Below are 26321 nucleotides of genomic sequence, written 5' to 3' on the forward strand. Positions count from 1 at the left end.
AGTTGACTTTTGAGTGCAGTCTCTATATGACACCTTTTTCTACTTAACTTTTTTAAGATTTATTTATTTGTAAGTCTGAGTTACACACACACACACACACAGAGAGAGACAGAGAGAGAGACAGAGAGAGGTCTTCCATCTGCTGGTTCACTACCCAGTTGGCCACAACAGCCGGAGCTGTGCTGATCTGAAGCCAGGAGCCAGCAGCTTCTTTCTGGTCTCCCACGTGGGTGCACAGGCCCAAGGACTTGGGCCATCTTCTACTGCTTTCTCAGGCCATGACAGAGAGCTGGATTGGAAGTGGAGCAGCCGGGTCTCAAACCAGTGCTCATATGGGATGCCAGTGCTTCAGGCCAGGGTGTTAACCCAGTGCACCACAGCACCAGCCCCTTCTACTTAGCTTTTTTAAAAAATTGTCTCAGGAGATGATTGAGAATGGCACACAGACTAGAGGAGAACACATATACTAGGTGGCAGCTTTAATAGTACAAGACTCTTGCTGATCTGGAATGATGAGTTCCTGCTAGCAGGATGTGTTTTAGGGGCTCCTCCTTTCAGTAGAGTTTACTGAGTACTGCTCTGTGGGCGCTGGGGTTGGAGAAGAGACCCAGACAGTGTTTCTACCCTCATGCAGTTTACAGTGTAGAGGGGTTGGACAGGTAGGAAGGAACTTGACATGGTTGAAGACATTCAGCAGACCAGTGTGGCTGGAGCACAAGAGGTAAGGGAGAGAGAAAACAATACACGCTGCCGGTGCCACGGCTCACTAGGCTAATCCTCCGCCTTGCGGCGCCGGCACACCGGGTTCTAGTCCCAGTCGGGGCGCCGGATTCTGTCCCAGTTGCCCCTCTTCCAGGCCAGCTCTCTGCTGTGGCCCGGGAGTGCAGTGGAGGATGGCCCAAGTGCTTGAGCCCTGCACCCCATGGGAGACCAGGAGAAGCACCTGGCTCCTGCCATCAGATGGATCAGTGCGGTGCGCCGGCCATTTGCGGGGTGAACCAACGGCAAAGGAAGACCTTTCTCTCTCTTTCTCTGTCTCTCTCTCTCACTCTCTCTCACTGTCCACTCTGCCTTTCAAAAAAAAAAAAATTTAAAAAAAAAAGAAAAGAAAACAATACACGCTCCATAACAGCGAAAGCTCCATGTGTCTTGGTCACTGAGTAAGCTCAGTGTCCAGAGAAGTGCCTGGCACATAGAAAGTGATCAGTAAATGGGGCCTGGGATGCACGCGTGGCACGCAGGAATTCATCATGGAGTGCAAGAACAGCAGAATAGATACAAGCAAGCTGGGACTTGCAGTCAGCGGTATGGCAGTGACTGTGAGGTCTGACTGCCTACAAGCTCTCATTCTTGATCAGCAGCGCCACGGGGTGTCAGTCTCTGTCATGCTCCTTGGGGATCCCTGAGAAACTGTCAGGACGCTGATGGTGGTGGCACTGCTCTTTTCATTCCTTCAAGTGCTCACTGTCAAGAAAATGGTAAAGTGGGACGTATCAGGGAGAGGAGGGCGGGAAATCCAGACCCAGCTGTGCGTCTTCTGACCGATGAGGCCTTTAGCAGGGATCAGGCACTTTAAGGACCATCCTGTGGATGAAGGATTGAACTTAATTTTGTCTGGAAAGCAGAATTTAAATATCACGGATGACAGGAGAGTGATTTGTCTTCCTATGAGGAAGAACCTTGTAGCAGACAGTCTGAAAGTGAACACACTGCCTGCTGGAGTGGATAGGGCCTTCGTTGCTAAGCAGAGTCAGGTAGATCAGCAAGAGACCAGGATCTCTAGTTGGTGGTTTACCCTGAGAGCAGCACAGACACTATCAGTATAGTGTTTAGAACTGATCAGAGCAGTTAGACATTGGCTTGACGTTCTTAGTGTATTTGATAACAGCGTCTGTTTGTAATACTGGAAATTAAAAAGCAAATTTTCTTTACTGTAAGCATTGAGCCGTGTGGCCACATATGAGGAGTATGTCACACAGAGATGGGGACTCACCAGTGTCAGTCTAGGTCCCTTTCTGTCTGATTCTCTGATTTTTTTTAAAAGATTTATTTATTTAAGAGTTACACAGAGAGAGAAGGAGAGGCAGAGAGAGAGAGAGGTCTTCCATCTGCTGGGTCACTCCCCAGTTGGCCACAACGGCCAGAGCTGAGCTGATCCGAAGCCAGGAGCCTCTTCCAGCTCTCTCACACAGGTGCAGGGGTCCAGGGACCTGGGTCGTCTTCTACTGCTTTCCCAGGCCATAGCAGAGAGCTGGATCGAAAGTGAGCAGCGGGACTTGACCGGGCGCCCGCGTGTCGCCGTCACAGAGCTTTGTGTTGCGAGGAGCTAACGCAAGCTGCGCCTTGTTTCCAGCTTGCCCCAGATGACGCCTGGCGGTGCCCACACTGCAAGCAGCTGCAGCAGGGGAGCATCACGTTGAGCCTGTGGACCCTGCCCGACGTGCTCATTATACACCTCAAGAGGTTTCGGCAGGTGAGGGGTCCTCTGGGGAGGGAAAAGCAAGCCACGGCTAAGTCTCTTATGCCCCCTACTGGTGAGGTTCCCGGGTGTCCCTGTTGGATCCAGTGATTCTGTGTGTATAGTCACAGACACGTTTGCCTCTCTGTTCTGTGTCGCGTTTTGTTCTCCCAAAGCAAAATGTGAGCATCTGAGATCCTTGAGATCCTAGATGTTTGAGTTCACATGGCAGGTCTTGAGGGTTTGTTCTAGACTTGTACATCTTGTGTGCTTTGGGTTTAAAAAAATAAACAGAGATCCATTCTGGGGGAGTTGGAATTCTGTTTCTACCTGATGCAATGACGGATGTTGGCTACCCCAAAGCAGCTGTGTAGTGTGGGGGATGAGTCATAGACATACACAAAGAAAAGTACTTGAGTTGTCTTGCTTTGTGAGTCAGTCCTCCCCCACCCCCCAAAGAAAAGCTGTCTATTCTCTGAGGGAGGGTTATCCCAGACAGCCCCATTTGTGAATGGTGAATGGGAGGTAAACATTGGTGGAGTCTGTGAGGCCTGGCTTTAAGGTTTGTGTCTGCAAGATGTGCAGAGCCAGGGCTGGAGGGAGTAGAGCAAGGGCAGGGGCTATAAGAGGCCAGTGGAGCTGGCCCGCCAGTGCGTGGGACAGTGGTGGGAGCTGGGGCGGAAGAAGTGGGTAGAGGCTGGTTATACAAGCGTATCCGCCTTGTAGGCAGAGTAAGATGTGATGAGGGCTGGTACGCAGGGAAGGTAGCCCACCAGAGGTGTGGTTTTGACTGCTCTCTGGAGAACAGATTAGAGGCTACAGGAGTGAAGATGGGGCACCTGAGGGCGGAGGTCGATGCAGTCATCAATGGAGCGCTGATGGCCTGGTAGAGTTGTGGAGGTGGTGATGATTAGGGCTCGCTGAGGACGTGGAGGTGTCAGGGGTGACACACACATGGGCCCTGGGCTGGGGCTTTCATCCAGATGTTTGGGTTCGGCTCCTGTAGTATTGAGAGTGGACATTTGCCTTGGGTGCCCCAACTTCCTCCTGTTGGGCTCTGCTTGAAGATTTGGATCCCAGCCTTCTCTGTTCCCTTCCTGCCCCTCAGACTTTCCCTTGCTTCCCATTTCTTTGAAGGCATATCATTGCCCTTCCAGCAACTTGGACTCCAGTGGGCTGTGTCGCCCTTTCTGCTTCGTTCTTGTGCCCCTCACTAGACACTCACCTCACAGCTTGCTCGTGCCTCCTCCCCATTCTTGCTGCTGCCTGGTTCAGACTCTCTTTACTTCCCAGCTGGTTGCAGTCTTTTAGTTGGTTCCTGCGACGCCTCCCAACATGTCATGTGTGCAGCTCACGTCATTCTTCACCTCCTCTCTGAGGACGTGGCCTCCCCCGTGAAAGCCCAGGGCTTCCCCGTGAACTGCAGAGTAAGGTCTCAGTTCTTCAGCCCGGCCTTCCTGACCATCCAGGCCCCATCCTCCCTTTCTCTTACGAACGTTCTTCTTGCCTGAATAATTCCATATCTCCTTGGGGTGGGCACATCCATGCTTGATCAAGCTTTTGAAGTTCCCAAAGACATACGAAACATGCATGTAGTAAATACTATTCAGCCAGTGGTTGTGTTTTCCTGAATTTCCCCCTGGGCTTAATGGAAAATACAGACTACCCAAGATTGTAAATTAAATAAATATGAAGGGACTTCAGAAAGTTTGTGGAAACTGCAGTTGACAGAGAAGTTCATTGTACTTTAAAAAAATTTTGAAATCTGCATATGAAAGGTCATGAAAAAGTTCATGGAAAACATGTATTATGGAAAAAAAGAACATGTTTTGCACTAACCAGAATAAACTTATTTTTGCTTCTATTTCCCCATACTTTTTGGAGTCCTCTGTATGAAGCTGGAGAAGGTGGGGAGGGAACAGGGCATTGTTAACTGCAGGCTCTTCTGTGCTAGGCCCTGGGGTTTGCTCTTTGCATAGTCATCACTTCTGGAATTTTCATGCCTCAGTGACCGAGTATCAGGATGAGCTACCTGAAACTGTTTTTGCAAGTCAGAAATTTAAAACACTTTCAACAGATGAGGAAGTAAAGACTTGGGTTAATTTACCTCCTGTATGTAGATGCACTCTGGTTCTGCTATTTGTGATAATAAAACTTCTTCCTCCAGAGAGTTAAAACGATTAGTCGATTTCTCTATTATGTATATGTCTAGGGACATCAGGTGCTCAGACAGCTTCAGCTGATAGGATCCTCGTTCCACGTTAAACTGATCTGCCGTCTGCTTGCGTTAAAATGTTGTTAGAACTTGTTTTTCTTCTTCTAATAGGAAGGAGACAGACGTATGAAACTGCAGAACATGGTCAAGTTCCCTTTGACTGGCCTGGACATGACACCTCATGTGGTTAAGAGAAGCCAGAGCAGCTGGAGTTTGCCATCCCACTGGTCCCCGTGGAGACGGCCCTATGGACTCGGGAGGGACCCTGAGGACTACATCTATGACCTGTATGCTGTGTGCAATCATCATGGCACCATGCAAGGGGGGCACTACACAGGTCTGCAGCGCGAGAGGCCGCGTGTCTGTGCTTCGGTTCCTTCAGGCAGGCTGTCCTTGGGACAGAGGGACGTGGCCCCAGGACCTCACTTGCTCTTCTCCAAGGTTGTGTGCCACCAGTAAAGGCGGTCTCCACCCTCTGGTCTCTGTCCAGGAGCGAATGCACTAAAGCTCTTCCTCCAGTAGTTACTGACCCGGCTGGGCGAGCGGTGCAGACGTGAACAGCATCGTCTGGTCCGCTGAGGGTTTGCCTCCTGTTTGCCTGGCTTGCACTCCCTACTTGATTTGCTCTACTGTCCTGAGGTTTTAGTCTCTCCCTTATTTGGAGTCATTGTGAACCACTATTTACTGTGACTTGGAAGGGTTTTTCTTTTTGTATTTACAGTCAAATTTACTTTTTTATAAGAGCAGCTATGTTCAGTATATGAGATTTAGAGACTAGAGAGAGTTAGAAAGGATACCACTTTCCACGGGCTCCAGCACAACCATTGGTAACACTTTGAAAGATTGTGATGAAGTGTAGATAACAAAACTTATCATTTTAAAATGTATTGTTCAGGGACATTAGGTACATTCACATTGTCATGTAGTCACTATCACTATTTGTTTCCAGAATTTATTTCATCTTCCCAGCAGGAGCAATCCCATTAAACAAGAATTCCCACTTCTCTCACCTGCCAGCCTCTAGCAACCACCCTACTTTCTGTCTGAATTTGACTACTCTTGGTACCTCTTAGAAGTAGAATCAGGCAGTATTTGTCTTTTTCATGACTGGCTTGGTTCATCCATGTTGTACCATGTATTAACGTTTTCTTTCTAAGGGCAGGCTTTTGGTCTAGAGGTTAAGACAGTGGTTAAGATGTCCACATTCTATATTGGAAGATGTGGGTTCAATTCCTGGGTCTGGCTCCTGGCTCCTGGCTCCAGCTTCCTGCTAATGCAGATCCTGGGAGGCAGTGGTGATGGCTCAAGTAGTTGGGTTCCTGCCACCCACACAGGAGGCCTGGATTGAGTTCCTAGCTCTTGGCTCCCCCTGGCCCAGTGTTGGCCATTGCAGGCATTTGAGAAGTGCACTAGCAGGTAGGAGTTCTTTTTGTCTCTCAGAGAAAAAAATTTTCTTCCTTCTTTTTAAAGGCTAAATAATGTTCCATTTTATATGGGTAACACCTTGATATATGGTATATACTATCAGTGTTTTTCTATAATTTTTACCATTGTTTTACACTGCTGTGATTAAATACTGGAATGTTCTGTCCAGGTGAGCATTTATTGAGTGCCTCATGTCTAGTCTGGCTGGGCTCTGTCACACCAGAGGCGCGTAGGTCCCAGCCCCCTCTGGAAGCATAATCCAGTAGGGGGAGGTGTGGGGCAAGTGAAACGTAGGAGGAGCAGCGACGTGTGGTAGGTTCTGTGGTGGAAGTGTGAGCGGTGGGCAGGGGCAGGGGCAGGGCCGGAAGACAGGGTGGTCAGAGTGCTGGCGAGGAAGCTGTTGGGATCAGCGTCTGCTGCCTGCCCTGCAGCACCTCCAGCTTGTGGAGTGGAGGGGCAGGGTCACGTAGAATTTCACAGTCACAGAAGCACAGTGAGAAACGAGTGGCTGTGTGTGCTTCTACATCCTGATCTTCACACTTAGTGTCGCCACTTCAGTGTTCTTGTGATGTCGACACTTAGAGCCACTCTCTGATGGCTGTAGGATGTTCAGTTGATGGACCACCAGTGTTACATAACAGTTGCCCACTGCTGAACATCTGTGTTGTTGCTGGTCTTTATATAACTGTGTGTGTACTTGTTCTTTCTGAGTTTTAATATTGTAATTCCTTGAGATCGAGTCTCAGAAATGGAATTGCTGGGCTAAAGAGATTCAGGAGCCTTTTCAAGACAGGCAGATTTTAGGGCTGCTTGCTTAGACATCTGTTTACGTAAGGTTGAAGTGAGGATAATACTGGTTTTTTGTTGTTGTTTTGTTGTTGTTTTGACAGGCAGAGTGGACAGTGAGAGAGAGAGACAGAGAGAAAGGTCTTCCTTTGCCGTTGGTTCACCCTCCAATGGCCACCACGGCCGGCGCGCTGTGGCCGGCGCACCACGCTGATCCAATGGCAGGAACCAGGTGCTTCTCCTGGTCTCCCATGGGGTGCAGGGCCCAAGCACTTGGGCCATCCTCCACTGCACTCCCGGGCCACAGCAGAGAGCTGGCCTGGAAGAGGGGCAACCGGCACAGAATCCGGCGCCCCAACCGGGACTAGAACCCGGTGTGCCAGCGCCGCAGGAGGGTAATACTGTTAATTTGTTCAATTGTAGGAGTGGCCAGGCCTCAGATTTTTGCATCCTTTCCCATGTGTGTTTCTCAGGGACTTCTGTCACTGAATCAGGACACCGGAATGCTAATGCTGACCTTTGATGTCATTTACAAAGGCAGGGGTAGGTGAGGGAGGTCTGCGCCCTGCCAGTTGCTGTTTTTAAATCCCTGGAGTTTCCCCAGATGTCAGCCACAGCCTCCCTTCCCATTGCCTTCCCAGCCTGGGTACACTTACTTTTTGAACTACTACTCTTTTTTTTTTTTTTTTTTAACTTGGCCATCTTCCACTGCTTTCCCAGGCGCATTAGCAGGGAGCTGGATTGGAGGTGGGGCAGCCAAGTTTCTAACCGGTGCCCACATGGGCGGAGGCTTGACCTTCTATGCCACCACACTGGCCTCAGTTCAAGTTCTTTAGGTATTTACATGCTGCAAGCAGTTGTCTCTGAGAAGGGAGACCCCAACCTGGAGCGGATCTCACAATGGAATGGATTGGGTCACCTCTGCTTGCCCTAGGAAGCACCTTCAAGAAGAGAAAGAAGATAGGGGAGTTCAAAAGACACTGAGACTGTGTGGAAGACAAAAGTTCCCATTCACGGAAAGTTTAAGTGATTTTACCTCCTGCCTTGGTTTGAACAGAGTTCTGAGTATGATAATATGCCCTCTTATCTCTCAGGTCTTGCGTGTTTTATGCTTGTATTTCCGGAGGCCACTTGTATCAGTGTTGTGTGTCTAGTTGGCATTTTGCTTCTGTGGCCATTTCTCGTCTGTCTTCTTTGATACTGAGTCAGAGTTGTAAGCTCCTGGGCTCCCCGCAGGGAAAGGGACTTGGAGGCCCTTCAGTTTCACTGGTAACCTGACCAGGCCTCTGCCAGCGCCCCTGACTCAGATTCATGCAGCCCCAGCTTCGGTAAAGAATGCATCTCCCATTGCAACACCTCTGCAGGAAAATATGGAGTGACTTGCTGGGTGGTTTCCAGCAAGAAGTTACTGAGGGCTGGATTTCAGCATTGTTCTTTTCATAGAACAGGCTGGAAAATGCCTCAACTCCCTTTGAGGGCAGTACGACTTAGTGAGAGGAGCCTGGGTCAGAAGCCAGACCCTCCTCCCCGCTGCATGCCTTAGGCAGGTAGCCTTATTAGAACCTGGCTGCCACAGTAGTGAGCCAGAAGTGACTTTGCTTACCCACAGGGCCCATTAGCAGAAAAGGTGCTCGGATACCTCCTGGATTCATCCCCCTTTTTCCATGCTTGAGCCACACAGCAGCTTTCCTGGTACATAACATGTTTCGAGAACATTGTGAACACTCTCCGCGTTGTCGAGGTAGAGACGCCGGTCGTCAGCTCCCATTTGGAATGTTTCTCCTTGACTTGGCGCTGATTCTAGCTATAATTACACAGAATGTGTGCGGCTAACTTGTGTGCGGATTCTGGAACAGTGCTTCTCCTACCATCTGTGGTGGTAGGGCTCTCCTTCTATTTTAAGCTTTCCAATCCTTCATGAACCAGTACTTCTACAAAAATACAATAAAAATATCACAGCGGTATCAGATTGCTATAAAGGCTTTTAAATGCTGGTCTCCAGTTCCTTGCTTCTCTTCTTGAGGACTGGCGCCCGTCTGTGAGCCACAATCTGAGGAGCCCTGGCCTAGAAAACACTTCAGAAAACAGAGCTAGGAAGGAACGCCAGTTGGAGTTATTTTGTAATTGCATTGTTCACCCATTAATGAGTTACCGTGCTGCCTCCGTTTGCATGCTGTGACGGAGAACAGACCCCTGGGGGAGAGGCAGCCTGAAGCAAGCACCAGGTTGTTCTGTCGCTGTCTGTTGGGTGTGTTCCCCTCTCACAGTTCTAATCCCACCCACCGCTCCCGAATAGCGGCCGCCTCACCAGCTGGCTCATCCATGCACCCGGTCTGACCTGACACCGTCGGCCAGGCAATTGCTGTTTTTACAGCTCCATCTGCCGCTTCTGTCTGTCTGTCTGTCTCTCTCTCTCTCTCTCTCTCTCTCTCTCTCTCCGCTTCTGCTTCTGGTGAATCTGCAGCTACAGATGACTTCCCTCTGCATTCCTAGGCTCTTACTTTGCTCTTGTTTTGGGGACCTGTCTGGTACAGCCCTTCCTCGCCTGGGTCCCCTTCATGCGGTAGGGTTCCGTGTTCATGAATGTGGTTGTGGCCTGTTGAGAGAGTCACTCCCAGCACCCCTCGGGACCTCTGTGCTCCGGCCTGGGGCCATCATCAGTATAGTCCAGCTGCAGCTGGCTGTTTGGCACTTACTCCTCACCCCAGTAAATGGGTATTTTCAGAAAGTGTGGTAATAATATACTCTTCCGGGTCACGCTTATGACACTCCTTGATGCAGGTTTCCGGGCTGACTTGCTGCCTTCGTGAACTCTTGAAAAAATGTTTGTCTCTTCTCGTTGGTGCTGAGTGCTCTTTGTTTCTAGCTCAGGCCTAGGACCTGAACTGCAGGGAGGCCTCCTGGGCGCATGAGCTTCCAGAGAACATCTGCGGAGCGTTGTTGGCACTCCCCACTGAGGGGCGCCAGGCAGGGTGGGGTTTAAGTGCAAGCTCAAGGACTAGATAAACCAGAAGTGAACCGGGCCCAGCCCTTCACCTGCTTGGTGACCTGGAGCAAAGGGGGCCATCTCACTGAGCCCCTAAATCAGGAATCAGGATAGAACACATCTCAGGATTAAATGAGATGCTGGGCGCATAGTAAGTCTTTTTTTTTTTTTTTTTTTTTTTTTAACATACAGGCAGAGTGGACAGTGAGAGAGAGAGAGAAAGAAAGGTCTTTCTTTTGCTGTTGGTTCACCCTCCAATGGCCGCTGCGGCTGGCACACTGCTGCCGGCGCACCGCGCTGATCCAATGGCAGGAGCCAGGTACTTATCCTGGACTCCTATGGGGTGCAGGGCCCAAGCACTTGGGCCATCCTCCACTGCACTCCCGGGCCATAGTAGAGAGCTGGCCTGGAAGAGGGGCAACCGGGACAGAATCCGGTGCCCTGACCGGGACTAGAACCCAGTGTGCCGGCGCCGCAAGGCTGAGGGTTAGCCTATTGAGCCATGGCGCCGGCCGCATAGTAAGTCTTAAAACAAGTACTTGCTGTTGCTGTTATTGACGCCCTCATTTCTAGTCCTGCTGTTTTCTATTTCTGATAAGCACTAGGATGTTACAAGGTGCTTGAATCACAGTTGGTTAGCCCTGGCAGTCTCCTAAGATGAAATAGAACTGCCTGTACTCGGACTAGTGTGGAATTTCTTGAGACAGTCTGCCTGAGTGTCATTTCACCTCTGGGTTACTACATGCAGCCTTAAAAAGTTCTTGAATTAATTTGGGAGCTGTAGCGAGGGTGTCTGTGGGTAGAATGGGCTGTCCAGTGCCGGGTGCCTGGGTGCTGATGGCGGGCTGTTTGTTTGCAGCGTACTGTAAAAACTCCGTGGACGGCCTCTGGTACTGCTTCGACGACAGCGACGTGCAGCAGCTGTCGGAAGACGAGGTCTGCACGCAGACAGCCTACATCCTTTTCTACCAGAGGCGGACAGCGATCCCGTCGTGGTCGGCCAACAGCTCGGTGGCAGGTAAAGCCGGCTCTTGACCTTGGGGGGTTTTCTCCAGAGTAGAAGATTGTAATTAACGGCCCAGAGGACCTTTCCAGAAGGTCTCCTGACTGTCAGTGTGATCAGATTAATTCTCAAGATTTCCATTTAATCTGGAAACCAGCATGATTGCAATCAAGGAAGAGGGGTAGACTGTGAGAGCAGGTGTGGACTGGCGGAGTTCAAGGAGGGCCGGGGCGGGGCCTGCCTCAGAGACAGCCCAGGACGTGTGCTTGTGAGAGGAGCGCGTGAAGAATCTGAAAAGCAGCCTGGCGTGCCACTCGGAAGCGTCGTTGGAGCGTGTCCTGTCAGGGCCACGGCCACGTGCTTGTGATCTGGAATGCGGGTGTGATGCTGCCCGCCTCACATCAAATGAGGAGAAAGTGTGCAGAAGCGTTTTGTGCAGGCTAAAGTATCACTGATCACAGGTCTGTCTTTCCAGTAAGAAGACTGGTCTGTCCCGTTAGGGAAAGGGTTGGTAGCCTGAATAATACAAGGGGGCTCCAAAGAGTTTGTGGAAAATGTGCATTGTCTTTTAATTCCATTTTTTGTGAACTTTTGAAGCCCTCTCATATTAGATGTCTTGAGGTTTCGCCTGATGGGATTTCGTCTGTTGAGTTAATAAACTCAGGAAGCAGTACCCACGCATGGTGTGGACACAACCACACGTAATCCAGACAAGGAGATGGGTGCCTGTTAAGGAGGAATTTGACTGTTAGAGAATGTGACAGAGGACTGGGACATGGTGTGGTCAGGGTAGAGAGAGCAGCTAAAAGGAAGCATCAAGTGGAGTGGAGTGGAGTGACCCCTCCAGCTCACTTACTTCACAGCACATGGGATCCCAGGGCTTCAGGCCTGCCCTGTGCTTTCTGGAGTCTGACACTCTCAGCGCCCTCTGCTGGCCGCCTCCTGCTGCTTCATGTGCCCGGTTTCAAGAGCAGTGTCTGTGGCCCTAAAATATGTGTAAGGGCCACCCTGGAACAGACAGGACACACTGACAGAGAGGGGGTATATGTGTGTGTTTATGAAAAGAGTTAAGAAGAAAACAGTGTACTGTTCCTCCTTTGTGACAGAAATATCACTGCAGGTGCTCAAAACAGCGCCTGGCATGTGGGCAAATGAATTTATGTGCGATGCCTCCTCCTGCTAACTATTTTAAGGCTCAGACTTTGCATTATGAGGTATTCATTTTGCCTTGCATTTTATTGTTACAAATTGGAGTCTGCTTTCCATCTTTTCGTTTTAATTGGTGGATGCTTCGGTCTGGGAGTTAATGCTGCACTCTGGGTGTGGAACAAGGTACCCCAGCTCAGCCTGCAGTCCCTCTGTGAAGTGGGTGCAGTGCAGGCTGCAGTCCCTCTGTGAAGTGGGTGCAGTGCAGGCTGCAATCCCTCTGAGGGTAGGTGCAGTGCAGGCTGCAGTCCCTCTGTGAGGTGGGTGCAGTGCAGGCTGCAATCCCTCTGTGAGGTGGGTGCAGTGCAGGCTGCAGTCCCTCTGTGAGGTGGGTGCAGTGCCGGCTGCAGTCCCTCTGTGAGGTGGGTGCAGTGCAGGCTGCACTGTCTCTGTGAGGTGGGTGCAGTGCAGGCTGCAGGCCCTCTGTGAGGTGGGTGCAGTGCCGGCTGCAGTGTCTGTGAGGGTGGGTGCAGTGCAGGCTGCCGTCCCTCTGTGAGGTGGGTGCAGTGCAGACTGCACTGTCTCTGTGAGGGTGGGTGCAGTGCAGGCTGCAGTCCCTCTGAGGGTGGGTGCAGTGCCGGCTGCAGGCCCTCTGTGAGGTGTGTGCAGTGCCAGCTGCAGGCCCTCTGTGAGGTGGGTGCAGTGCCAGCTGCAGTCCCTCTGTGAGGTGGGTGCAGTGCAGGCTGCAGTCCCTCTGTGAGGTGCGTGCAGTGCAGGCTGCAGGCCCTCTGTGAGGTGGGTGCAGTGCAGACTGCAGTCCCTCTGTGAGGTGGGTGCAGTGCAGGCTGCAGTCCCTCTGAGGGCGGGTGCAGTGCCGGCTGCAGGCCCTCTGTGAGGTGTGTGCAGTGCCAGCTGCAGGCCCTCTGTGAGGTGGGTGCAGTGCCGGCTGCAGTCCCTCTGTGAGGTGGGTGCAGTGCAGGCTGCAGTCCCTCTGTGAGGTGCGTGCAGTGCAGGCTGCAGGCCCTCTGTGAGGTGGGTGCAGTGCAGCCTGCAGTCCCTCTGTGAGGTGGGTGCAGTGCAGGCTGCAGTCCCTCTGAGGGCGGGTGCAGTGCAGGCTGCAGTGTCTGTGAGGTGCGTGCAGTGCCGGCTGCCTGTGGACCGTGCCTGACCCGTACCTGCTTCCTTTTCTGCAGGCTCCACAAGTTCTTCTCTGTGTGAACACTGGGTGAGCCGACTCCCGGGGAGCAAGCAAGCCAGCGTGACCTCTGCGGCCTCCTCCAGACGCACTTCCCTGGCCTCGCTCTCCGAGTCTGTAGAGATGACCGGGGAAAGGAGCGAAGATGATGGTGGGTGTGGCGTTTGGTGACGGGCACAGCACAGTGCCTTGTGGTTAGGAGTGAGTTTCAAGGAGCCTGGGAGAACTGAGAGGGGGTTAAAGAGAGTGGGGCTGCCCAGCTGTGACTCTAACAGGAGCAGCAGCTTTTCCTGCGTTTCCCACAGCGTTCTCCTGCTTCATCATTTTGCCCCTTTAAGGTCTGGCATGGAAACTAGCGCTTTAACTCCTTTTTTCCTTTTTGTTGTTTTAAAGATTTATTCATTCATTTGAAAGGCAGCGTTAGAGACAGAGAGAGAGAGAGAAGTCTTCCGTCTGCTGGTTCACTCCCCAGATGGCCTCAGTGGCTGGAGCTGTGCTGATCTGAAGCCAGGAGCCTGGAACTTCTTCTGGGTCTCCCATGTGGGTCAGAGGCCCAAGGACTTGGGCCATCTTCTGCTGCTTTCCCAGGCCATAGCAGCGAGTTGGATCGGAAGAGAAGCAGCTGGGACTCGAACTGGTGTCCATATGGGATTCTGGCACTGCAAGTGGCGGCTTTGCCAGCTATGCCACAGCACTGGCCCCAACTCTCTTTTCTGTCCCTTCCCCTCCCCTCCCCTCTTCTTTTTAAGAATTTTTTTATTGGCCAGTGCCGCGGCTCACTAGGCTAATCCTCTGCCTTGCAGCGCCGGCAAACCGGGTTCTAGTCCCGGTTGCGGCGCCGGATTCTGTCCCGGTTGCCCCTCTTCCAGGCCAGCTCTCTGCTGTGGCCCGGGAGTGCAGTGGAGGATGGCCCAAGTGCTTGGGCCCTGCACCCCATGGGAGACCAGGATAAGTACCTGGCTCCTGCCATCGGATCAGCGCGGCGCGCCGGCCGCAGCGCTGGCTGTGGTGGCCATTGGAGGGTGAACCAACGACAAAAGGAAGACCTTTCTCTCTGTCTGTCTCACTGTCCACTCTGCCTGTCAAAAAAAAAAAAAAATTATTTTATTTATTTGAAAGACAGAGGGGCGCTGGATTCTGTCCCTGTTGCTCCTCTTACAGTCCAGCTCTCTGCTGTGGCCCGGGAGGACAGTGGAGGATGGCCCAGGTGCTTGGGTCCTGCACCCCATGGGACACCAGGAGAAGCACCTGGCTCCTGGCTTCAGATCGGCGCAGCGTGCCAGCTGCAGCGCGCTGGCCATAGCGGCCATTTGCGGGGTGAACCAACGGAAAAAGAAGACGTCTCTCTCTCTCTCTCACTGTCTGTCTGTCTGTCCAAAAACAAAAACAAAACAAAAAAAGACAGAGGAGTTATACAGAAAAGTAGAGCCAGAGAGACTGAGTGGTCTTCCATTCCACTGGCTCAGTCCCTAAATGACCACAACGGCCAGAGCTGGGCCAGGCCAGAGCCAGGAGCTTCTTCCAGGTCTCCTACATGTGTGCAGGGGCCCAGGGACTTGGGCCATCTTTCACTGCTTTCCCAGGCCATAGCAGAGAGCTGGATTGGAAGAGTAGCAGCTGGGACATGAACTGGCGTCCATATGAGATGCCGGTGCTGCAGGCTGGGGCCTCAACCCGCTGCACCACAGCGCCAGCCCCCCAACTCTTTATTTTCAAAGTGCTCCGAGGGGTTGTGCCCTGCTCAGGGCCACCTGGAGCGGAGTCACTGTTCCCAAACTGGCTTGGAGTCTCCTGGCTCTCAGCCTCAGACCCCTTTTTTCTAAAGACAGGCACGATGTAAAAACTGGGAACATGGTAAAAATTGGACTTGGGCTGGTTTTTTAAGCTTTCCCTTACTTACAGGACACATAGGCAGTTCCAGCAGGGTCCCAGGTGGCACGGGAGGATCAAGCAGCCAGCACTGAGAGGTGGGGGGAGAGGAGGGTGAGCTCAGCTTCCAGAATGAGCCGGTGACTCATCCTGCAACAAGCTTCATTCTGCGGCCAGCAGTTCGATCGCTGTGATCCGCTCCTGTGGGTGATGGATGATTCCGAGAGGGTGACCTGGAGTGGGGCTTGCTGGAAGACGAGTGCCAGACCAGGAGGTCTGTGCTGCAGCCCTGGCTCTGCCACCTCTTCCGTCTCGTTGCTTCTTGATTTGCAAAATAACAGCATTGGACTGTCATCGCCACGCTTAGAACTTCTAAGTCCTTACAGCTTGGGAAAACCAACTAATGAGCTTTGCTTGTTGAGGCAGAGGCTGTTTTCACTAGGGTTCACTGTGGTGTTGGCAGGAAGCCTGGATGTGGTTTGCCCCGTGTGTTTTTAACAGTGTAGCTGCTGACATCAATACCCACCTAAGCACATCTTCTTCAGTGATGTGGGCGGTGCCCACAAAGCAGAGCTTGTCTCTGAGGGTCTCATCCTTGCAGAGGTTTATAAATACCACAGCCGCAGTATCAAGCGTGCAAAGAATTTAATGTAGATTTGTTTCTTTGGATGTTTTAAGCCACTCCAAATAGGAGTTATATTGTTCTTTTTTTTTTTTTTTTTTTTTTTTGACAGGCAGAGTGGACAGTGAGAGAGAGAGAGACAGAGAGAAAGGTCTTCCTTTGCCGTTGGTTCACCCTCCAATGGCCGCCGCGGCCGGCGCGCTGCGGCCGGCGCACCGCGCTGATCCGATGGCAGGAGCCAGGAGCCAGGTGCTTTTCCTGGTCTCCCATGGGATGCAGGGCCCAAGCACCTGGGCCATCCTCCACTGCACTCCCTGGCCACAGCAGAGGGCTGGCCTGGAAGAGGGGCAACCGGGACAGAATCCGGCGCCCTGACCGGGACTAGAACCCGGTGTGCCGGCGCCGCTAGGCGGAGGATTAGCCTAGTGAGCCGCGGCGCCGGCCAGGAGTTATATTGTTCTAATCACGCATATTTTCTCTGGGAGCTTTAAATCATTCAGGATCAGAGTAGGTTGTATCTAAGTCTCTTTGGTTCTTTCTGTTGATTTTTTAAACAAAATTGATTGGGGCCAGCGTTGTTGCACAACGAGTGCTTCCTGTGATGGTGGCATCCCGTGTTGGAGTCCAAGCCAAGTCCCGGCTGCTCAACTTCCAGTCCAGCTTCCTGTCAGTGCACCTGGGAGGGCAGTGGCTGATGGCCCAAGCGTTCGAGCCCCTGCTACCCTGGGAGGCTCAGATTGAGTTTCTGGTTCCTGGCTTCGGCATGGCCCAACTTTAGCCATTGTGGCCACTTGGGGAGTGAACCAGTAGATGGAAGATCTCTGTCTCCTTCTCTTTCTGTGACTCTTTCAAATAAGTGGATAAATCTTCAGAATTTTTTCTATTTATTTGAAGGAGAGATCTTCCATCTGCTGGTTCATTCCTCATATGCTTACCACGGCCAGGGCTGGACCAAAACGAGTCCAGGAGCCCAGAGCTCCAGCCAGGTCTCCCACGTAAGTGGCAGAGACTCAACTGCTTGCGCCACCCCCTCCTGCCTCTCTGGGTGGCGCATTAGCTGGGAGCAGAAGCAGAGCAGCCGGCACTTTCACTAGGCTCTCCGATGTGAAATGCAGGCATTACTGAGTGCATCTTAACTGCTGTGCCAGATGCCCACTCCTGATTCACTTTTCTAGTCAGTAACTAGGGGCTAGCTCAACATGTGCCAGGAAGTGGGGACCAAGGGGCTCCGGGTCTGCTGTTGGCTCTGCCGTTAGCTTGGGTCATCTTGGTCAAAGACGTCACTGCTGCACAGCCCGGCTATCCGTCTGTGAGTTGAAGCGGCTGGATTGGCAGCCCACGCCTTGAGAGCATCGGTGGAGTACAGGTGCCCCGCCAGCCCTAGAACTCCCAACATTTTGTTTCATCCTCACAGTATCCCCTGCGAGTTAGACCAAGGGTAGGTAAACTAGCCCACAGATAGGACCCCTGCCTTTTTTTTTTTTTTTTTTTTTTTTAATAAAGGAACTCTCTTTGGAACACCGCACACCTGTTTATGCATCACTGTGACTGCTTTAGTGATGCAGGGGCAGAGCTGAGTGGTCGGCCCACACAGTCTGTTGCATTTAGGCCCTGCCAAGACAAGCATGCTGACCCTGATGAGGGACAAGGAGCGAGAATACCCGGCAGAGCCCTGTTGTGTGGGTGCGGGGAGTGGGCTCGTGGAGGTCGAAGCTGCGCAGCCCCTCCGTGACCCGAGACGGGCTGCCTCTGCGGCTCGTGCTCCTCTCGTTCCAGGTCATTTGCCTTTGTCCCATCTTCATCACCTGGAGGTGTCACTGGAATGTTTCTGTTGGTCCAGCTTAACGGTGTTCTCTTTGCTGTGTTCAGGAGGCTTTTCTACTCGGCCATTCGTGAGAAGTGTCCAGCGGCAGAGCTTGTCATCCAGGTCCTCTGTGACCAGCCCCTTGGCCGTCAACGAAAACTGCCTGAGACCTTCTTGGTCGCTGTCTGCCAAGCTGCAGATGCGCTCCAACTCTCCTTCCCGCTTCTCGGGGGACTCTCCGATCCACAGCTCGGCCTCCACCTTGGAGAAGATCGGGGAGGCGGCGGATGACAAGGTCTCCATCTCTTGCTTCGGTAGCTTGAGGAACCTGGCTAGCAGTTACCAGGAGCCCAGCGACAGTCCCAGCCGGCGCGAGCACAGGGCTGTGGGCCGAGCCCCTCTGGCAGTCATGGAAGGTGTGTTCAGAGATGAGTCAGACACGCGCAGATCCAGCTCTGGTGTTGCGGATCCACAGGGCAAAAACTCAGCACAAGGGCAGCGCCTGCCCCCCATCTCTGATCCGTTTGATAACAACAACCAGATTGCTTACGTGGACCAGAGCGATTCCGTGGACAGCTCTCCAGTCAAAGAGGCAAAAGCCCCGAGCCAGCCGAGCTCCCTCACAAAGAAACCAGAGAGCACAACCAAGAGATCCCCTGGCCCCAGAGGCACTTGTGAGCCGGATAAGAGCTTGCGGAAGGGGAGGCCAGCCTTGGCGAGCCAGGACTCGTCTCTTTCTAGCACGTCCCCTTCTTCTCCCGTTCCCGTCCAGGTGTCTCGAAAGCCCTCCCGTTCCCGGAGCAAAGCCGAGTCTTCTGCCAGGGCCAGTGGAAGGCATTCGGCCCCCACCCCCGCCCAGCCCAAGAAGGAGTCGTCACCCAAGTCCCAGGACTCTGTGTCCTCTCCCTCTCCGCAGAAGCAGAAGTTGGCTTCTGCCCTCGCTCACACCGCTTCCTCGACATCGGCCAGAAAAGCTTCCGGCCCCACAGCCAGAGGCCCCTTCCCCGCCGGGCAGAGCAGGACTCAGGAGCGCAGCCTGAGTCGTGAGGCTTCCAGACAGAGCCTGGGTTCTGACCGAGGCAGCGTCACCTCCACCTCCAAGCCCAGTTCCCCCCGGGTGAGCCAGGCCCGAGCTGGGGAGGGCAGGGGTGACGGCAAGCACGTCCGGAGCTCCTCCATGGCCAGCCTGCGCTCCCCCAGCACGAGCGCGAGGTCGGCTCTGAAGAGGGACAGCAAGTCCGAGGACAAGGGGCTGTCCTTCTTCAAGTCCGCCTTGAGACAGAAGGAGACCCGGCGCTCCACGGACCTCGGCAAGACAGCCTTGCTCTCCAGAAAAGCCGGCGGGGGCTCCGCCAAGTCAGCCTGTAAGAACAGCGCGGATGAGAAGGCAGAGCGAGGCCTCCGGCCGCCCGGCTCCCAGCAGCCACAGGCCACACAGGCCACTGTGCTCGGGAAAGAGCCGCTCGTCCCCAAGGACCCCGCCTCCGCTAAACATTCCCTGCTGTCCGCTCGCAGATCCAAGTCTTCCCCGCTCGACTCCGGAGCGCCCTCGTCTCCTGGCGGCAGGCAGCCTGCCGAGAAAGCCTCCAGAAAGTCATCGAGCACCCCTGCACGGCCGTCCCAGAGACCTCAGTGAGGTCGCTGCACACCGAGCGAGCGAGCGAGCGAGCGAGCCAGCGTCTCCTCTGTAAAGATGTTTATTTATTTGGAACCCTGCCCCTCCCACCAAAGCCCGCTCTGCTTTTGTTTTGTATTTTTCGGGTCACATGGCTGACTGCGCGTATGTTTGGGTGGGCGTGGGTGTGTGTGTGTGTGTGTGTGTGTGTAGGTGTGTGTGTATGTGAGATAGAATTCAATTGCAAATTGTTAAAAGCGTCGCCTTATTCTGCCATTGAACCAAATAACAGCCATAGGCAAAGCATTGACCCCAAGCTAACTGGAATACTCGTAGCGGTCCTTTGGACAGTCCCCTCTAGCAGTTGTACATATTTCTTTCTGGAGAACTCTGATGACTTTTGGCGGACACTAGGATTTTGAAACCTGTGAAGCAGTGACGCTGGCGTTAGTGAGTAGTGGGGTGAGCTGTTGACTCGGCCTCCCTCTGCCGATTGTCGGGTGGCACCGGGAGCTCTGAAAACTGTGACGCTAACAACAAAACAAACCGAGGGAAAAACTGTTGCTTTCTGCACTTTCCGGCCCATCTTGCAGTCTTTGTAAAGGGCAATATTTTCACACTAATGTTTCTCAGGTATACACTCGGCTGGTCTAGGCTCGATGCGCTTCAGTAACGGGGTTAAAGAGGAGGATGGCACGCGGGTGACTGTTGTTTCTCCTACTGCCACAGACGTTTCAGAGGTGGAAGAGTCTCTCTGCCTTCGTGTCTGCAGAGACGTGTGTGCCATAGTACGTCCTAAGAGGTGGCAAACTGGACAGCCAGAAAGTTCCTTATGAATTTGCTAGCCAAGGCCATGGGGGTTTTAAACTGTAGTGAGGGCAGTTGATACCTTTGGAAGAGTCCTGGAAAAAAAAAAAAAGGATTCTAAACTGGATGCACGCATCTGTACACTTACCTTCCTTTCCCTGTGTTGCTTTCTTTCTGTTGGAAGTTGACCGCTTCGTGCTTCCCCATCTGCACGCTCGTGTTTCCTCGCCTCGTAACGCGGAGAGCACACGTCAGCCGTGGCACGTGGAAGCGGCCGGTGCCAGAGGGTTCCACGCGCACTTCGGGTTCTGTCCGTGGGTCCTAGCTACCACGCTTTGCACTAACTCCTTTATTTCTCCTCTGTGCTGAAGATGTAATCTCACGCCAGAGCTCACTAGCAGGATTGGAGCGTGTTCCATCTGGCGGCGTCGTTGCAAACGGCGTTTCTTGTTAAGAAAAAGGAGAACCTACAGATAATCAAGAGACAGCTTTTCCAGCTTTTCTCGAGGTCTCCTGGCAGTACTTTTCTGCTCAATTTTTAGCTTTTCTTCTCTTTATTGTTATTTTTTTAATACCGTCGAGAGAGTCATGGTCCCGATTCTCCCTGGATAGCATTTGTCACTTTGCCATAAAATATGGTGTGCTAAGTTCATATGTTTTTAAAAATCTGAACTTTGGAGGGTGGGTCACAGAGTGTCAGGTTCCTCCTGGGCTCTTGGTGCACAGATTCGTTTGTGTCATCCCTTTTCAGTATTGCTGTGTTTGCAAAGAAAATACACACGTGGAGCTGGAAACCCTGCACTGCCTTCTCGTTCTTTTTATTTTTTTTCTTGAATACCTCTTGGATGTACTTCCAGTAGGTTACTGAACTTTATTTTGCTGCTATTTTGAGCATTCGCTGGTAACTTGCAAGTGCCGAGGCTCTTTGTGTTGAAGGTAGCTTGGAATTTTAGACCTTGGCAATAGCTAAGATGTAACGTATTCGGCCTTCTGAAAGTTAACCACGAGCGCTCCATGGATTTCATCGGATGGGAGCCCGTTTCCCGTGGCACACCCCTGAGGTCCCCCCCCAGTTCTCAGTGACTTCCCAAAGCACTCTGCCGTGCTGGAGGGTGGCCGCGGGGGACTGGCTGCGTCCGTGCCGGTGCCGCCTCCATCGGCCTGCTCACGGCCCCCTCAGTGTTTGTGCTGCAGTGGGCCGGCATGTTCATTCCTGAAGAAGGTGCGCCGGACGTGGGTGGTCGGTGTCAGGAGCGGACTGTCTGCTCTGAGCCTGTCGTCTGTTTACTAGGTAGAGCCCACATGATACCTCCTGTCTAAGGAAGCTCTGACTTGGTCTAGAGTTATCGTTTGATTAGACAAAGGGTTTTAATAAACACTCTTTCGCTGTAGCCAGACAAGCATTAATAGAAGCTGGTTTAATTTTCACAGTGGTAATTTTTTTTTTATTCTCGAATTCTCTAGGAATGTGTTTTCCATTATGTCCAGTGTTTTGAGGGGGAAAAAAAGAAAACCTCCAGAACTCCCTTTACGTCTCATGAGCTCTAGAAATAAAATTTCTATAATTTAATAAAATCTGTAAACTATCTGTCTTTGGAGTTTAGTCCTTGTTTCAGATTTGCTGGAATAGAAAAAGAAAACAGGAACTGTTATGGCGTTGCCTAGGCATCGTTAAGCCATTGTGTTTCCCTGGTTGGTGAACAGTGGAAATTTCATTGTCCCTACCTATGTGGTGCAACTGTAAACCACAGAAAAGGATATTTTGCCTAAAATCTGGGAGGCCCTTTTTGGGGCATAAAGTATCTTAAGGGAAGATTGTTCACTTAGTTCAATTCAGTTGCTCTGTAGGGTTAGGGACGTATGTTTACCTTTTTATTTTCCCAGTGATACTTGGCAAAATGAACATTTTTGTGTTTTGGGGTTAAAACTCGTTTGCCAACTTAGGTTTCTGGTTGACACCCAGGGCCTGCTGAGAGCAGGTGTGTCCTGGTAGGCACCGAGTGGTCGCCTGCAGTAGTGCTGTATCTGTAGTGTTGCTTTAAAAAGAAAAGGCGTCTCTTCTTGATTTCTTTCTGCCAGTGCCCTAGCTTGGCTCGTTCCTTCAGGCCCTGCCCTTAGATAACTTGGAAGCACAAAGAAACCACTGGCAGGCGCCTCTCACCTGACCAGGTCTCCCACCCCTTTTGTGTTTTCTCATCCTAAAAGCAGCTTAACCTGAAGTGAGAACAAACACGTGGCCCAGCAGGGCCGGGTGTGGGACTGCCGCTTGCCTGAAGCACTGTGATTACCAGTGCATGGCTTCACACTTGTTGGTAGCCATTCTTTCTTCTTTCATTCATTGTGCAGACGTTCACGGAGAGCCTGCTTTGCCTGTCAAGGCACAGCTGACCGCCTCGGGAACTTGCTAAGGAGGAGCCTGGGGAGTACCACCCGGATGTCCCTGCCGGTCCTCGGTAAAAAGACCACGTGGACTCTGGTCCGTCAGCTCCTCTGGAGCCGGTCAGCTCTGTCTGGAAACCGGAAGACCCCTGCTTTGTCTCTGGAGACATTTTACTCCCACAGTTGAGATGGAGCTGTCTGCACCGTGGAGGGGTGGGAGATCCACTGCCCAGTCGCTTTACGTTAGAATTTGGTCATCTCCGTTTGTATGGCATGGGTGTGGGGGCTTTCTGGGGAACTGGGAAGAATTGTCATCCCTCTGTAATAACTGTCATGACAAAAGGCACAGTGTGTAAAGGGAACAGTAGCTGCAGCTGTGACCAAGCTCCCGTGAGTTCCAAATAAATGTGTTTCTAAATGGACATGTAACATTTCACTCTAATTACTGAACTCCTGAAGTTACTGTTTCCTACATAGGTTATTATAATTAATGGGTGCAAAGATCATTAGTGTTTTGGGTTGGACTTCTGAGACAGTGTGCAAATTCTGAGCACCGTTTCATCAAACCACATTCCGGAGGTGCATTGAACTTTGTGTTACTTGGAATTGAGAAGGGCAAAATGTATTGACAAACCAGTGCCTATCATAAGCATAAATATAAAAAGTAGCTATTACCGTGCAGGCTTTAATTTCATAAAGGGCATATTATTGTTAAACCTGACTACATATTGGGGGGGGGGGATCCAATGCTTTTATTTGAACGAACATTCTGTGTCTCACACTGCCTTTTGATCAACTCCCAAAATGTTCGTTTTTGCAGCTGCATTTGAGCATGACCGATCATCTCTGTCCCAAGTAACAGTTTTTTTGCATGGCCTCCATCTAACCCAGAACGCATGCTCTTACTACCTATGCAAGCAACCCATGAAAAATACAGACTTTACAAAATGTTAAGTTTTAAAAAAAGCAACAACAACGAAAAAGGCCACTCTTAGGTTATGGAGCTCTATTTTTGAATTTGTAACGTTTTACAATGTGGCTTAATCAGTATAGGAGCGCATGAATGTGTTGTCTTGCTTTACATATATTTCTCTGACGACGTTTTTGATCAAACGTCTCTGATGAGGTTTTTGATCATTGGCAAGATTGTGTGTAAAATAAGTGTTTTGCAAGCAGAAGTGGAATTGACTATGTTGAACACATATCGGTGTATATACTGTATTTAGCCTGAAGACTTTCCCAAAGTATTTTGTTCTAAAAAATAACCTGCCATTTTCTATAGATTTTAATTTTTTATATCTTCTAGAGTTCTCTCGTCACCAGGAAAGACTGGGGCTTCAAACAGTGCTAATGATTTTCAAATGCTTTTGTAGAGACTTGGATTTGTTCTGGAAGGCCCTGGAGAGACCCATCCCCTGGTTACAATAAGATTAAGGCCCGAGGGACTCACGGGGGTGTCGTACAGCGGGTAGATTCTAGATCCATCTCTCATTCACCTAGAACCAGTGTTTCCCAGTTTGGGGGAGGAGAGGGGTTCCTAAGAGGCCTTTTAGAATGGCACATGTTGGCCTCTCCTGAATGACTTGTCTGAGATCGGGGCACCCAGTGTTCCCTGGAATCATTGCCAGGAAACGTTGGGAAATGGGGGCGGTCCCCGGATTGCCTCCTGTTTTCCAGCCCTGGTGTTCCCAGGCGGCGGTCGGAGCTGTGATCCTCCGTCCCTTTGCTGAGAGCCGAGGCGAGATCACTGCCAGGCAGGGCCCTCAGGACTCCGAGTCCTCCGCGTGTGCCGGAGGCAAAGACAGACAGACGGCTGCTGACCGCACCTGCCCGTCCGTGGGCACTGGGCTCCCGGGGAGTGGCCCTGCGGGCTGTGTCCCTTCCGCACTTCTAGCTGGGGCAGGAGGGCAGTCAGTCCGAGTTAGAAAGTGGCAAACCGCCTCTCCAGCCTTGAAAAGCTGTGCCCGCTGAGCTAGGCCGGTCACCTGCTTGTGGTCCTAGCAGACCCCCTGGCGGCCCGTTCTCCACTGGACTTCCTCCTCACACAGAGTGTAGCTCCAGGAATTCTCTTGCAGTTGAAATGAATGTAGGGCATTCTCTTCAGTTTTTTTCTTTCATTTGCAATTCTCACTGCTGTCTTTACATACCGAGTAGTCCTCATCCAGACAGCTGGCAGTACCTGATCCGCGGTTTTAATCTGTGGTGAGCTGAGTGCGCCGGGGCCTCTTCAGAATGCTGTGGGTGCTCAGGTGTTTCAGCGGCTTGTGCATTCTGCTGCCCACAAAAGGAAGATAAACCCAGGCGGCCTGGTGGTCTCCGCAGTTTCAGGAATGAAGGATTCCAGGAACTGTGTCTTCGGAAAGGCCACCCAGAGTGACGGTATCTGAAAATGCAGCAGGAGGTCTCCCAGGTGCTATTCCAAGTGGCGTGGCGTCATCACACAGAGCGGCTTTCTGACCCACACTTGGCGCTCTAGCTGGGTTCGCTCACCAACCGTGCCTCTCACCACTGGTTAAAACTGACTCCAAGGCCCACTACAGAAACAGCCTCTCCGTTTCCACACTGACTCTTGAAAGCCGCATGTCCTACCACCGTACACGAGATGCTTTGGCATTCATTGCTCACACCCCCACCCCCACCCCCACCCCGAGTGATTTCTGTGGAAGTTTCCTCTTTGGTTGTACAATGATCTGGAAGGCAGGATGTCTTTCCTGGAGGCTGGAAGAAAGTGTATCATAATGTTTTAAATTATTTTAGAAGACAAGTGCATGAGATGTGTCGCCGACTTCTGTTATTTATTTGTATGTTTTATTATTCAAGGGGAATGCACTTTTAAGAAGCAGAGTCTCTATTTTTATGTTTAAGACGTTTTATTTCCGAAACAGCAGTTGACTATACAGCATACGGTTGGAATTAAAAGTGGAAAATGTAACAAAACATAATAAATTTATTACACGATGCCCTCTTCAAGCCATCTTCCTCTCTTCTCCCCATTGCCAACGGATGTCTTTTTTTTGGTGTTGAACTAATTTGTACAGGGCATCTGTCTAAACAAAATGCCTTGAAATTGCATTAAATCAAACTTTTAAGAAAGCTGGTTACAGAAGGATAAATGCAGATACTCTGGAGAACTTGAAGACAGCCAGTGCCATCCATGCTTCTGTGGTTGCATAATCAGGGGTTAACATTCACCATTTCCTCCATGACAGAGCAGAGGGACTTGATCTTGAGCCCCAGAATTCCATTCTAACCCGACCCCGGGTTTTCCACGTTTCCTACTTGTTATTTTCCCTCTTCTGTCACATTTTTATTATGAGGAAGAGAGAGCGGTGGTTTTTCTCAGCCCTCTCTTACTTAATATCCTATTTAACCACCAGGTTCTGATATTTTTCCAGCTGTCATTAGTCTGCAGCACAGAACTCCCTACTGAGGGTGTCATATCGCTCGTGACCACTTGGGGGCACTAAAGATCGCAGTAGTTCAGTGTGTTTTAGAAGCCCAGGCTGCAGATGGCTCGCCTCTCCCAGTGTGGAGGTGCTTACTCTGAGTTGAGGGGTGCAGTGTCCATGAGCAGGACTTTTTGTTAGGGTGAGTTTGTTCCCAGTCACTCGACTCCAGATTGCAGAGCAGATCTTGTCTTCCTATACCACTGTGTTAGAATTTAGGGTTGGGGCTGGGGAGATGAGCATGAACTAAGGTTCAGCACCTCTGACCCCGTCTCTATTTTTGATGGTAGTAGTCGATTACAGAGTTGAACCACAGGACACTGGTTCAAGGGGCTTCACATGCCCGAGGTCTTCCCGTGTCCTAAGTGCATAGAGGTAGCAGTCATGCAGCGTCCAAGGAGTTAAGAGTGTGGGTGATGCGCCCCTGAACAAACCTGCCCACCCCTGCCAACTGCAGAAGACAGCGAGGTTGGGGGTGAAGCCCCTTGCCTTGGAGCCCCGCCCCCAAGCCCAGTACACGGTGGTGGCGGCCCTGCTCCCTTTCAGACGTCTCCACATGGGTGGG

General features: G+C 51.6%; 1 protein-coding gene across 3 annotated transcripts in view; it reads left to right on the forward strand.

Annotated features, from left to right (window-relative positions):
- USP31 (ubiquitin specific peptidase 31) overlaps nt 1–22732 on the forward strand; it is an 87136-nt gene extending 64404 nt beyond the window's left edge. For 2 of the 3 annotated variants that reach the window (XM_017342525.4, XM_089321487.1), the window contains 5 exons: nt 2354–2473; nt 4785–5010; nt 10730–10888; nt 13213–13365; nt 17575–22732. In XM_017342525.4, the coding sequence (XP_017198014.4) occupies nt 2354–2473; nt 4785–5010; nt 10730–10888; nt 13213–13365; nt 17575–19145 (2229 nt within the window). In that variant the 3' untranslated portion in view covers nt 19146–22732. Of the gene's footprint in view, nt 1–2353; nt 2474–4784; nt 5011–10729; nt 10889–13212; nt 13366–17574 lie in introns of those variants that run through there. The other variant, XM_089321488.1, reaches the window with a different exon arrangement.
- Nucleotides 22733–26321: the final 3589 nt, after the last annotated feature.

Source organism: Oryctolagus cuniculus, chromosome 19 (assembly GCF_051225735.1).
Source record: "Oryctolagus cuniculus isolate XC-2025 breed Fujian yellow rabbit chromosome 19, ASM5122573v1, whole genome shotgun sequence".
NCBI classification, from domain to species: domain Eukaryota; kingdom Metazoa; phylum Chordata; class Mammalia; order Lagomorpha; family Leporidae; genus Oryctolagus; species Oryctolagus cuniculus.